At 41.0% G+C, this 14611-nt stretch overlaps 1 protein-coding gene across 2 annotated transcripts in view; it reads left to right on the top strand.

The window, feature by feature from the left end:
* LOC112151339 (cadherin-18) overlaps positions 1-14611 on the top strand; it is a 216225-nt gene that overhangs the window by 189164 nt on the left and 12450 nt on the right. For both annotated transcript variants that reach the window (XM_024280203.2, XM_024280202.2), the window contains exons 9-10: positions 4483-4604; positions 7151-7268. In XM_024280203.2, coding sequence (XP_024135971.1) covers positions 4483-4604; positions 7151-7268 — 240 coding nt within the window. The remainder of the gene's footprint in view (positions 1-4482; positions 4605-7150; positions 7269-14611) is intronic.

Below are 14611 nucleotides of genomic sequence, written 5' to 3'. Positions count from 1 at the left end.
TACCTGAATGAAAGAAAGCTTGAAAAGCTGCTATCAGGTGACCTGGATGCTCAGTGATCACAATTAGAGCGTCTCCTCCGCTCCCACAGCCTCTGCATGCTAATTCTGCTTTTGTTGTGTTTTTGAATCCGCTCACCTTTTTACAATTCAAGGGTACAGTTAGATTTCAAGACGGCGCCGAGAGCCAAACGCGTCCGTCTGTACGGCCGTGAATGGTCCAGGAGTGGCTTTGTTGAAGGCAGAGACAAAGGAGCGACGCAGCTTTTAAACGGAGGAGATAGAATATCCGAAGGGAGCCGTGAATTAATGATTGGATTTTACTGCTTTTCATTGGCTCACCTTGGCCTCTGGCAGGAGGAATCCTACAGATCTGTCCTATAGGAGAGCAGAATGTCAAACACAGAGAATTCAAGACAAACTAAGTGATGGAAAAAAAAAAAATCCTTCACCATAAATTGCACAGACGGCGTGCAGATGCGTGACTTTTTCTATACTCAAGGTTCTGCTGAGCCAGCGCGCCATTCCTCCACATTGATTTGCTGCACGCTCAAACTGCAAAACACGCTCGTTTCCGGAAACAGCCGGCCGAGTTTCTGCTGTCAAGGACGCCGCTGCATCCTCAGGCTTTGAAGGTCAAGCGCTTTGTTCCTGAGCGGCGGGAAAACTGGAATCCTTCTCTTCCTGTGGGAGTTTTTCCAAACTATCCGCCACTCGCTGCTGGAAACCCTCATTCTGGCTGTGGCCTGGAGCGGATCACCGACGGCGTTCGGGTCTCCTGCTGGATGTGAGACGGGATCGAGAATCTCCTCTGCAAACAGCTGGATGCATTCTGAGTCTTTGGGCGGAGACACAAGACGGTTATGAGTTTAAACTTTCACGGTAGAACTGTAGTATAATAGACTTAGAATGTCAAAAGGTGTTTTTCATGGTATAAACCCTTTAAAAATCATCAAGTAGCTTTTAGAGACTTTTATTTATGAGGTTTAACTCCCAACACCTGAAGTCTGATCAATGTCTGTTTGCTCGGTTTAAACTTGTTTTTCTTTAAAACTGTAAATCCTCTTAATTGTTTTTTGATAACTGAATAATAGACTTATTTTCCTCAAAAAGAAAACAATGGATCCGACTTCCTAAAGGTTCAAACGAATATCAAGTGGACAGCAGGGGCGGACTACCATTAGGGAAATGTAGGCGATTGTCTAAGTAATGTCAATTATTATCTAAGTATGAGAAAAAAAACCCAAATAATTCAACGACATAAGACTCCTCCGGCCCTTCTGACGCGATGGAACATTCCAGAAACAGCGAAGAAAGACTTCTCAAAGAAATAAAACTAGAAGTTTGTCTCCACACTTCCTAAAGTTCATGAAGACAAAACAGGAAAAAGAGAAACATCGTTCTGTGAAGACAAATAGTTAAAATGTCTGGAAAATAAAATCATAAAATTATGAGAAAAAAGAAACAATTAAATTATAACTTTATTTAGAAAATGTGTCCATGTAAAAGTAAAACATTTTAAGTGATGATTTGATGATTTTGTTCCTGTGAAACGCTGACTTTGTTTTCATGATTAAACTTTATTCTCATGTATTTATAAATGTGTTTTCTGTCATGGTGGCTCTAAAACTCCATCAAAATAAAATGAGAGAAAACTCAAAGAGGGAGAAGACAGAACTTTAGGAAACTCTTTGAAGTATTGTCGTTTCTTTAGTAAACTCTAACTAAATAATGAATATAAACTCTGCATGTTGTTGTTCCTCAAACTGTGGAGTCTGCCCCTGGTGGACAGCCAGTGCAAACGCAGGTTGATTTACCAACCAGACTGACAAGCAGGCAAATAGATCAATCACCTGAATTGATCATTCATTCATAGCAGTATCTAATTCTGGTAAACTGTGGAAGACGGTGAGGAGCAGACGGTGGAGATTGAACATTGCATATTCATTCATGGAGCAGAGTTGGAGGCACAACATATTTTACATGTTGGAAAGACGAGCGCAAACTGGCACAAATAAATAAATAAATTGTTTATTTCCAGGAGGAGTTTATAAAATGTTTCTTCTCTGCTCATCTTCTGAGATCATGTGGAACGTTTGTGTTTGTGGTGAACTGAGGAGCAAAGACACTCAGGAACCTGCAAACTCCGCCCTCTTTTCTTCAGAAGGAGATGTTGATGATCAGATGAGAGCCCTGACCTCCATCTGGACCTTAGATCCTCCTCATGACAGCATCTTAGACTGATCAGCTGCAGAGCCTTAAACCCCAGACCGCTGGTCTTCTGTCCAATGGTCTTCAGGATCTGCTGCTTCATTCCATCAAGCAGAGCTCCATCCGTCTTAGATTTGATTATTTTCTTCTTCTTTTATTCTTTACACGATCAGCCGTCTTAAATCAACCACAAATTCTAATTAAGTGCAGTTTATTCGCTTGCCCGGGCAATTTTTTCAGGTTTAATTGGGATCTTAGGAACTTAAGTGGACTGTGTGCAAATGACAGCTGGATACCATAAAAACACTCTTGGAGTCAGAAATAAAAAGGAGTTTGGAATCTTCTGGATCATGAAGACTGAAACGTCTCAGCCGGACGTTTAAATGCAGAAACATGAAGACCTTTAACCCTCAGACAGTCAGGAATGGACGTTCAGGAAGTAGTTTATGAAAATAACATAAATGACTTAAAAAAATGTGTAAATGTTTGAAATATTACAGATTTATGGAATTGTTTTATCCTGGAATTTATTTTGAAGATGTTAAAAATCATTAATGTGAGTCAAATCTTTGTTTTATGGCAAAAATTTAAATTAATTTTCATCTGTTTTTGTGTTTTTGTCTCTTTTTATCACAGATAACTGTAGAAATAAATGTTTTATGTTGTCAGTCTTGAGGAATAAAAAGTGTTTTTTAATTTAACACTCGATAATCAGATTTATTTGAAAAGTTTTAGGAGACGTTTTTTAAAATGTTCATTAAACTTGTAATTGACTTCAAATCACCTTTAAACTCAAAATTATTACATTTTTTTAAAAAGTAGAAATTATTAAAAGCATTTTCTGTTTGTTGATAGAGTTGTAAAAACAAATTTTAATAATGAAACAAAGATTTTATTTTTACATATTACATAAATTCTTATCAAATAGTTGTGTGAATGTTTGCATTTATACTACAGTGACCGTGTTTCTCTTTGTTATTATTCCTCATTTCTTGTTTTTTGATCCGTAAAAACTCAATCACACTTTCAGCAGGAATTGTAATCTTAAACATTCAGCTGGTTAAATACATTCCTGCTTGGACTTTTTTTAGACAAAGATTTTAGACAATTTATGTGAGTTTTCAGCCCCATAGAAAATAAATTTAGATAGATTTTTTTTTTTTTCAAATTTCTGCCAACAAAACATTTCGAATGTTCAGGACATTCATGCTTGTACTAGAACCTACGCTCAGTCATCCATTTTTTATTGCTTTTATATAATTTAGTATTAACCTTGTATTTAATTTTACAAAATTTTTGAAACTTTATGCCAATTTTGCGATTTTTGTTGCTGTAATTCTTCAGATATTTGTGAACTCTGAAAACGAGACAATATTTGTATCAAGAGTTCTTCACAACATTCCTGCATCTCCTTTGATATTTATCATTTGTATGCAGTTTTACACAATTCTTGGAGTTCTACGATATTTTTCAATAAAATTTTGACATTTTTGTGCACGTTCTGCAAATTAAATAAGTTTGACATCAAAACATTCAGAATGTTTAGAACATTATACAGTAATTAAAGTTAAATTCTTCAGCAAAAACATTCACACTAGAATTGTCACAGGTAATGTTTTCTAGTTTAATATGAAATGTGAGTTTCTCTGTTGTGTAACTGAAGATATCATGAATAAAAAACACAAATGTTTGTTAAAATTGGATGAATGATGATCTGTGACAAACGTCAGAAGTTTCTGGACTGAAGGTTTTCTGCAGAGTTTCTTCCTGTTCCAGAATCAGAAAAAAGTTCTTTATTTCAAATATTGACATGAAAGAAAGAAGATTTGCATCAACTCGATTCAGCTTGTGTGTCTCCAACATTCTGTTTTAGTCTGATGTTTATCTACAAACACGTTTACTCCGGTTACTGTCCTGTTTATTCCTATTTTCTACCAGTGGTGACGCGGAGCAGCTCAAAGAACAGATCTGCCTTCTAGGTTTCTTCTTGTTCTCTGAACATAAAAACTGTTTGTTTTATCAAAATCAGCATTTTTATTATTTTCCATAAACAAAGTGTTTGGAGACGCTCTCTTCTTCTGCATCATTAGAGACGAAGAAGAGAAAACTCGACTGAAGCTACCGCAGGTTCTGCTAATGATGAGAAGTTCCCAGAAGACCTTCGGCTTCTTTCCCTCCAGTTACTGATAAATACATGAATACTTTGACTGTTATTGTGGCTCTTTAGCCCTTCGTTTAGCTTCATGCTAACCCTTCTGCTCTCTGCTCCTCCAGGTAATCCGCTCCTCTTCAGTCACGTTCCCGTCACCGTCCAGGTCCTGGACACCAACGACAATCCCCCGGAGGTGGCTGCTGACGAGGAGGTCATCGTCTGTGAGAGCTCCCGGCCCGGCCAGGTGAGCTGGAGGCTTTTTAGTCTCAAACTTCTGAGAGTGAAGGCGTCCGTCAGCCGCCGCCCTCCTCCTCGACTGAGCTGAACTTCTGTTCCCCTCAGCACTTTGGGTTGTTCAGCAGAGCGCGTCTGTGACCACTGGAAGCCGCTTGATCATCCTTATTGAAAATGAGGATCTCAGCAGCAGCAGTTCTCTCTCTGATTCATTCAAATGAAGGAACTCTGAGATACGCAGCAATCAGCAGCGGGAAACGGCTGAGAGGTTCATTCTGCAGACCGTGGAGTAATGACCGGAAAGACAGTTTAATAGTTTGAGGCTGTGGAGGGAAAGTTTGATTGAAGTTTGTTTGAATGTGATTAAAGTTCTATTGTGGCCTCTGGCTTTAGGATCAGAGGACGGAGCTAAAGAGTTTGAAGGAACACAGACTCATTCGTCCTTCAGGTTCTCAGAGGACTGAGATGTCTCCAACCTTCCAGAATCCTTTGGATGTTGTGTAGAAATGATCCTTTTATAGATTTGTTCCTGATGTTGAACAAACTCCTTCATTTGTAAAGTTTGGACCAAACCAGAGCAGCAGACGAACCTCAGTGACTGGACTCTCCTCTCAGCTCTTTAGTCACTTAGTGTGGAGTGTCGTGTTAGTTTGTGGATCTTCTCTTCTCAGCTGGTCTCAGGGTCAGTTGACTCAGATCTGGGTCTCTCTGGTCAACGTTCACTTCATTTGGGTCTAAGCAGCTCTTATTGATCGTAACGTTTATTTCAGGTATTTATCATGTGTTAGCATCAGAACACGGTTTTGGATCATGAACGACACCACAGAACCGGGTTTGACAGTTCAGCTCAGTCCAGTCCTGTAAACCGAGCTCGTGTGACGCGACGTTTCCAAGCTGAACGCTGGTTCTTGAACACACTTCAGGCGTACGGTGTTCACACTGGTCGGTTGTTACCTGACACTGACCCTCAGCTCATTAAGCTTTACAGCTCAGGTGTAATACGGGAGGGTCTGTCTACAGCAGATAGGTCCTATTGGAGCCATAGGTTCTGCTGTTGACCTCACAAAACTCCAAGCTCACGTAGGTTCACGTGATAACCCGCCATTTCTACAGGAAGTACAGTAATCCCTGCGTTTCAGCTGCGGCGTCCAGCGAAAGTTTGAACCCAAAGAAACGGATTTGCAGCACCGCAAAGGAGGAACGGGATCGTCTGGAGACTTCCTCTCACACTTTTAAAGTTACGTAAAGACTGCGGTGTGCCGCTAGCCGTGTGAGCCGGGGTTATTTGGAGGAGTCGTGGTGTGAAATGTCAAAGCGGTGTAAATCTGGTGAATCTCGGTCCAGGATTTCTCAGCTCTATTCCGATAAATGAAAGACTTGATGTCATAGAATTTCAGCCGCACACAAACTAGAATTATTCATTTTGCCTTCATGATCAATTCTTAAACACTTCTGCGAATTAAAAGAACGACATCCATATCTGATAGGTCGAAGTTCAACTGCTTTAACTTTCAGTATCTCTGTGTTTTGAATGAAAACCCCAAAAATTGACTTAAAATCTTCCAGTGACACCAGACTCCAAGAATGTTGAATAGAAAAGCTTCAAACAAACTTATCCACAAAGGCTTCTCATTGAAAGTGGTGATCTTGATCTTGCTGAGGCTCGTGTGAATGTAGATATGAAAAAATCCAAATTGCTGCTTAGATAATAAAAGCATTAAACATAAACAGCAGATATTTATCAACACTGTTTCAAATGTCAGGAGCGCCACCTTTAGGTTAAAGGTGACGGAGGCTGACTCCACTCTCAGCCCAGATTGGAAAAAAGCCAAGAAGAGGGCGGGGCTAGAGCGTCTCCAATGAGGAACCCTTTAACACCCTCACTGGACATTTCTAATGGAAACACAACGTTCTTCCTAAGAAAAGAGTAAACTGGGATCCTAACGAGAGACGTGGACACTGACGGGTCCAGACCCTGATTCTAGGAATTAAACAAGTTTGAATCTTTCTAAAATGTGAGGTCAGCAGCTAAAACCTCTAACCTTAAACTGGTACTGGTTTGTATCCGGTACCGCGTTAAGGTTAGAGTACTGCGTCTGGTAACGATTCAGGTCCGGTACCGGTGCACTACTCATCGCGGTACTGGACCGGTTCTGGTTCACTGTCAGGAGGTTGGGGACCCGTGATTTAATGGGATCAGTCAGAACGTTGAAAAAGGTCGACTTGGGGAAAAACATGAAAAGTGACCAAACGTCGATATGTGAGGAGCTGGAGTGAGAATGTCTTGGATTTAGTGTTTGGTTCCCTTTAAACGTGGAGATCACAGAGAACGTTCTTCACCAGCAGAGACTGTGGAGGAAGAGGCAGATTGTACCTGGTGAAGGGGCGTGTCTCCCTGATTACCATCGCGGTGCAACAGGTGACCTGTGGGATAAAGAATGAACGTGTGTTGGCTCAGAATAAAACCTGTTACACGAACGTGTTGTAGTTTGTGGTCAAAGTTAGCGGCGCTGCCAGGACTCTGTACAGGTGTGAACGGCGTCTCGTTCTCTCCAGGTGATCCAGACGGTCCGAGCCGTGGATAAGGACGACTTCGCCAACGGACAGCGCTTTTCTTTCGCCCTGCCGAGCCAGCTCCCGGTTAATCCTAACTTCACCCTGAAGGACAACGAAGGTAATTACACAGATCCATCTTCGTTTGCTGTCCCGCCGCCGTCCTCCCTCCGCTGTAAACGCTCGTGTCCTCAGAAAGCAGCGTCTGCGTTCCCTCCGTCAGCGGGATCCTGAGCGTGTCAGGATCTCACCGCTGGGATCTCTGCCTCCGTTCTGCATCAAACCGCCGCAGAGCTGCGGCTTGTTTACGCATTGTGCTGTCAAACGGATTACCCACTCCGGCGCTCCCCGTCTCCACCTCCCTCGCATTATGCCGATGGCCAGCCGTGAGCGTTGCCATGGCAACAGCTTCAGTGTCAGGTGAAATACCTGGCCCCGGGGTGGTCTGCAATCACAGGGCTTTTATAGGCTCTCAGCCAGAAGATCTCACGGCTGCCCGCTGAGAGGAAGGCTCCACGCCGCTGCGGATTCATCAGACGGCGAGGTCACGCCGGAGAGATAAAGCCCAATCCGGGATAATGGGAAGCCCTTCTTTCCAATTATTTCCCACAGTAACCATTCTCCCGCCTGCTACCAAAAGTTTCCTGCACTCAGGTGTTTGCTTCCTGTTCCGTGACCTCTGTGACCCCTGAGGAGTCGGCGGCGGGTTCTGAGAGTCCAAATGGTTCTGCAGGAAGAGCTGAGAGTATCAGCATTAAAGGAGGAGAAACTATTTAACTTTAAAAGTTTGTTGTTGATGTTTCACTTTCCTTAAAACAGGAACAAATGTCGACGGTTCTCTGGACTCACGAAGATCCAAATCCGTGTCTTCGTAAACTCCACAGTAGTGGAGGTGGATGTTGCTGCTTTCTTTCCTTCCGCCGGTCCGCCTCGTTTGGTTTGATGTGTTTTCCTGACCTCATCTGGTCCTGAACCTGCCGGCGGCGCCGCGGTTCTTCCTGATGAGTAAATGTCGGCGCCCTCGTTGGAGCTGTGGTGGCGTTGGAAGTGGGGCGTCCTTTCAGGGTCAGCTCCTTGACTTCAGTGAATCCAGGCTGCAGCCTCAGTTTCAGCTCAGACTTCATCTCAACAGGATCTCCTCCGTTTGCTCGTTGTCTTCAGAGATGTGTGATCAGATTACAGTTCGACTGTAAATGTCTCCAAACCAAACAGAGAAGATCCGGGTTTGTTTTGACAGATGATCAGCAGATTTCTGCAGTTTCTGTGTTTATTTTTACATAATTATTCTGTTGTAATAGAGATGTGTGGGAATAAATTCCTACACAAACGTCTATTGATTACAGGCCATAAAGATATCGACGAATCTACTAGTAATCTGATGGTTATTTTGGCTCAAACACAGATAATTATTTTAATTTTGGTCTAGATTCAGATGGGAAACTGTTTCTTTTTCTGTATTTTTTTTTAAATAAAATAGCACTTTAGAGATCAGGATCATCTTAAAGTCAATGAAAAACCAGATTGAATCAAATTTAAAGAAAAAATTGAAACCAGTTTTAAACTCGAAAATAAATATAGTAAACTTGAAGAAATTATTCAAAATTGGAAAAAAAAGAAAATATATAAAAAATCATACATTTGAAACTTGAATGAAAAAATAAGAGCCTAAAACTTTTACCAATTTAAAAAAATCATGTTTTAGTTGTACATTGAACTCTCGTTTTTTCGTTTCTCAGTCAATCAGCTGAAGCTCCGCCCCCATGTAAAATCAGCTCAGCATCAAAAACTAGAAAATCAGAATTGAAACTGAACTGAGGACTGAAAGTGGAGATTCAGAAAAGCAAATGAAAAAAGAGGAACATTTAAAACAGCAGCCGTTACATGAATTCTTTTTCAATTGGTAATTTTACATTTAGAGGTTTCATTCAAATGTTTCAATTTACAATATATTGTTCAAGTTTTCAAGTTTTATTTCTAATTTTCGATTTTTTTTTTCAAATTTATATCTTGTTTTCACATTTTCCACATTTTTTTCAGTTAAAATTCTGTTTGTTTGTTTTTTTCACTTCATGCTGATCCTGATTTGGACCCGGAGAGATTCGCATGTCTGCTAAAAAATTAGTTTTGAATGAAATGAAAGACTTCCCTCCATGCAGGCCTGACGGAGGATTCTGGGAATGATTTCTCTGGAAGAGCCTCGGTGAATGTTGGCGGAGAGAGTCGACTCAGCAGAGATAACATTCAATGAAAAAGTTGACAGGATAATAAATTGAAAACAGTGGAGCTCGCCTGAAAACCCAACTGTTATTTCCATTATATCTTAAATTGTCACCTGCTGTTGGGACTCCGTTCTCCTGCTCACAGTAAGACGTTTCCGTTGAATGCTGAAGAAGCACAAACTGGATTACAGATCTGGAGTTTGGCGGGAAAGTTTCCGCACGCTTCCCGAGGTCACACGTTCCAAACTCTGGCGTAGAATCCTCCGGATGTTTGTTCAACCATCACTGACACACCCAGACCTTAGAATGACTCTTGTTCTGTGGAACCAGAGCCTAAACATAGAAGAACTAGAAGGAAACCTCTGAAATATAACATGATGTGTCTGTGCTGCAAATCACTTTTACTGACAAGAAATCTGAAATTAACATCTAGAAACAAGGAATTATTGGATTACAAGATAAAAAGAAGTTCACTTTTGAAAGGAATTACTTCAAATTAAGGTTATTTAAAGGTTAATTATTTGTATTTTTTCTAGTTCTGAGCAAATAGTTTGAATTTTTTGAGTTTTTATTCAACTAATTATAGTTTATTCAAATCCCAGTGAAGTAAAACGTGTAATGAGTGGAAATGATTCATTTTACAACGGAAATGTGAACAAAATGAAAAGTTTATAAATAAATCCTCATGAAATCTAAAACTAGAACTTATTCAGAGAACATAAATCCACATTTTTGTTTCCAAAGTCTAACTTTATTAAACTTTAAAGTAACATCTTTACAATGAAACCTTAAATTACAGTGACGTTTTTTGTTTATTTGTTTTTTTAATATTTTATTTTGGGTCCTAAATCCAATTTTCTATTGTCAGAGTTTGGAGCCAAAAATAATCATTTCCTCATTTCTAGATGCCAGATTTTAATGAGACGAGAAATGTTGGATTTTGCTGATTTTGAGTAAACTGTAAAAGTTTACAGAAGTGGGAAAACTTTTTGACTCATTAAACTTTGACAGAGAAGACGCATCAGAAGCAGATTTAGAACAGAATCCAGGCAGAAATAACAAATAATCTGGACAAAAACATTCTTTAATCTTGAGTAGGACTGCTGATTAGTCACGATTAGTACAGAGGTCTACGACTAATTTAATTGTTTTTAAAGTCTTCGTTTTCTCATGCTTGTAGCTGAAACACTTAATGATGGTTAAGATGAGAGTTTTACATCCGGTTCATGAATGATCCGATTAGTTGACGAATCAGAAAAATAATCAGTGATTAATCGAGTCTTGTTGCAGGTCTAATCCTGATTGAGAATAAGTTTACTGAAAACAGAACATTTAGGGGTTGTGTTTGGACTTTAGAGGGTCAAAGTTGTGGCTTTTGTTCTTATTTTAGAGCCAATTGCACTGATGGGTTGAGAAGGGAAAAATACAAACTTAGAGAAATGCTGCGTTCATGTGGGGTTTGAATAATCGGAAAAATGCCCTTCCAACGAACATGAGCGTCAGGAAAACTACAAATGTTCAACATGAACAAGTGTCGATAGTGAATCCTCTAAGGCTGAGGTGGGAAAATGTGTCGTTTTTGTGTGTTTTCTGAGTCGAACTGTGATTCTCTGATCATTCCAACGCCGCATGAACGCAGCATTTCTCTAGTTTGGTGGGCCAGATTACTTAGTTTGAGGGCCACATCTGGCCCCAGGGCCGTAGTTACTTCAAACCTGACCAAAAAAAGGTTTTAAATCTTAAATCAAACTGTCGAGAATATATTAGTGAAACCTAAATAATAATTTTATTTAGTGCTGACGTGAGCGATCAGGTCATGTGATCGTTAGCTTGTTTAAACGTCTCCCTCAGACGAGCGCCGTTCTCAAAGTTTCTAATGAAAGGTTTGACTTCCTCTCACTGATTCATCCCTCGCCGTCCAGCCAACAAACGAACGTAACGAGGAGATTTCCTTCTGAGCACAAGGCTCGCTCTGAAAGTTAAGCTGCAGCAATCAGACGCCACGTCGCCTCGGTGATCTGCAGAAGGGGGGGGAGTCGGAATATTCCAGCTTATTACTTCCACAGCGTCTCCTGAATGGCTTCATTCAGTCTCTGGGAGGGAGGCGGATCCTCGGAGCGCCGTGCTGTTGACTCCCGTGTCTGATAATTAAAGTAAGCTCCTCACACTCGGAGAGCTCCTCTCATTTCTGCTGCTGCTCTCTAACAGTGGGTAGCGGTTCTGTGCCGGGGCCTAATACTCCCTCTGTTGTTGTGCGACTGATGAAAATCCCTCCCAGTCACTCACACCACTAACTCTCTCCTGACCTCCTTTCCTCCTCGCCTCCTCTTGACTCTCAAAAAGTCCTTTTTCTCCTGCAGCTTTCACACCTGAAAGGTGTGATTTACTTTGGGACTTCTTGTTTAATAAGAGCGTCTGCAGTTAAAACGGCAATTATATCTGCAAATTGCCCACACCTTTGATGGTTGACGAGCAGGGTTTGTGAGAGAGGCAGTTATCTGAAGTGCCGGCCCATTTTCAGGAAGTGAACGCTGCACTTTACCTTGACGGTATTTTTACACGCCGTTGTATCAGATCTGCTGGCAGCTATTATCCTGTGATTATTGGTGCAGCAGCAGCAGCTCGCTTTCACCCAAATCAGGGCAGATGAGCATCAGCATTAAGCTCAGATCAAATACAATCTCCTTCAAATGAACGAAAGTCGAGACGAGAACAGAGGAGGATTCTGCATCAAAGACGGCAGAAATCTGAGGAGGTGAAAGTAGAACGACCAAACGTTTATATTAAAGTCCCTAATGTTGTGTGTTTACGACTGCCTCACTTTTAATGACGTTCTCCTCTAAAGATGTAAATACAGCCGCGCTGTGGTCTGTAAATACCCGCACAGCTGATTCCTGAAGGCGTCTTCCTCGCGGTGCATTCACATGTCTGTGGGATATTAGCGTGTTGACAGTATCGCCGTCATGCCGGATGTGTGCCGGATAATTAACTTTTCTGCTCCGGCGCCGCTCGGCGATATTTATAGTTTCCAACAGTTGTTATCGTGTCAGAGTTCTGCAGAGGACAAAGCTTCCTGTCAGGTGGAGCCGTCCCAAACCTGAACACAGGACCTGTCAGAGAGGTCATGTGACCGCCGTTCGCTTTCACCTGGAAGATCCTCAGCTCTGGTTAATGACTGGAGGGAGGTTCTCACGCTGTGGCTGATTGGTGAGTTAGAACATCATCTGTTCAAGAACACGCTCTACGCCCATTTGTGACCGCCGGTGGCGTTCACGCCAGACCAGCGCCACACGGAGGCACCAGCAGGGAGGAGACTCTTCTTTGTGTTTTTAGTGTTTGTCAAAGTCAAATCTTGTTCCAGGAATTTAGTTTTTACTTCTCTGCTCCTGTAAATGTCCGTCTTGGAGTCATATTCATCCAAACGGCCACAAAGCACAATTATACATTTCTTATGTTGACAACGGTTAGTACTTTGGTGTTAAATAAAACATTGTTAGCTCGTCCACTGAGAACACAACCATTCCCTTTGATCTGGTTCAAACTTCAGTTTTTGAGTCACAGTTTTACTTTGTTCTTTTTTAAATCATTTGTGTTTTACAAAACAACGATAAACTACAAGTGTAGGAAGAATATAGTTTTTTATTTTCTAATCATTAACGAAAAAAAGCTTTCAGTGGTTTATACCAAACCTGCTGTAACAGAATCAAATAAATGATAAATTCTTCTTAAATTTAGCTCAATAGTTTGATTCCTTCAGTGTAAACATGTTGATAGAAATTCACTTTCCTCATGATTTAGTTCAGTATGACTAAGATCTCCAACATTAACGACATCATAATTAAAATGGAGCTAATGAAGTTATGACATGATGTGTCTGAAACAGAGATGATCTATTTCAGTTTAAACCAGTAGAACTGAAACAAACCTTCAGCTTCTATCTAAAGAACATTAACTTCAACATAAAACATCTATAATGCATCCATTAACTTTATCACACAAGATCTGCTTCCTTCCAGCTGAATGTAGGATTCTCTGCAGGAGAGCAGCTCCTTCACACTCCCACAGAAGTTCTGCAGGAACAGCTGAGAGTGGGTCAGTGTGAAGTCTGCAGATCCGTGGAGCGCGTCTGACTTTACCTTTATTTTTAGTCACCAGCAATAACACATGGAAACGGTTCTTCTCTGACTGCAGGTCTCCATACGAACACAGCAGAGGGACCGGTCCGGTTCTCCTCTGAAACAGAACCGGGTCCAGTTTACATTTGATCTGGAAATGAGAGTTTCTGTTAGAGGTCTGGAGGAGGTGGGAGGATGGGGAGGGTGGAAGCCCCTCCTCCAGAGGGAGTGAGCAGGTGTGATGATGATGTGGGTGTGGTCAGACAGGTGTAGGGATGATGTGGGTGTGGTCAGACAGGTGTGGGGATGGTGTGGGTGTGGTCAGACAGGTGTGGGGATGGTGTGGGTGTGGTCAGACAGGTGTGGGGATGGTGTGGGTGTGGTCAGACTGTAAAGATGAGGAAAATGTTTGCATTTAGAAATGATGAATTACTCCTATTTTTATTAATCTGATGTAAAGTTAGTTTTTCAATAAAACTAATAATTCCAAAAAATAATTTTAAGTTTAATTTTCACAGTTTTATTTAAGATTTATTTTGGATGTGGTGGTGTGTGTGTGCGAGGTTGGGGGGGGGGGTGCATTTCAGAGGTTACTCCAGATAGATTTAGTATTTTCAAACATTTAATTCTTTTGGTTTTTGTAGATTTGTAGAAATGTGATCAGATACGACATGATTTAGCATTTTGTTTGTTTTGTTTTTGTAAGTAGTTCTCTATTAATAAATGTTTTGATGTAATTTGTTTGTGAGTCTATATTTTTGCTTTGAAGTATTTGTATAAATCTTACCAAATATGTATTTTGAAGCTTAATTTGGGGCTTTTATCCTTTTGTTTTTTTTTTATTGATCCAAACTGTGACCCTAAAACCGTGAGACGATCCGGACCGTGAGTATTGGACGGTTTCACTCCCATCTGAAACGACTGTTGATCTGAACCTCCACCAAAGATCACTGAGTCCGTGTGACGTTGCCAGGTCTGGTTGGTTCATCCACCGTGTGATACTGAACCGTGCAGGCAGAGTGTAGACAGTATTTAATCATGAGATCTGCAGAGAGCATCCTAACTCATTCCTCACTGCATGATGGGCATCAGTTAAATAATGTGTTTTCTGAAACATCGCTTCCTGTTTT

This window comes from Oryzias melastigma, linkage group LG20, assembly GCF_002922805.2.
Source record: "Oryzias melastigma strain HK-1 linkage group LG20, ASM292280v2, whole genome shotgun sequence".
Lineage (NCBI taxonomy): Eukaryota > Metazoa > Chordata > Actinopteri > Beloniformes > Adrianichthyidae > Oryzias > Oryzias melastigma.
The sequence above is the reverse complement of the archived record's forward strand: the minus strand, read 5'-3'. Positions and strand labels throughout refer to the sequence as shown.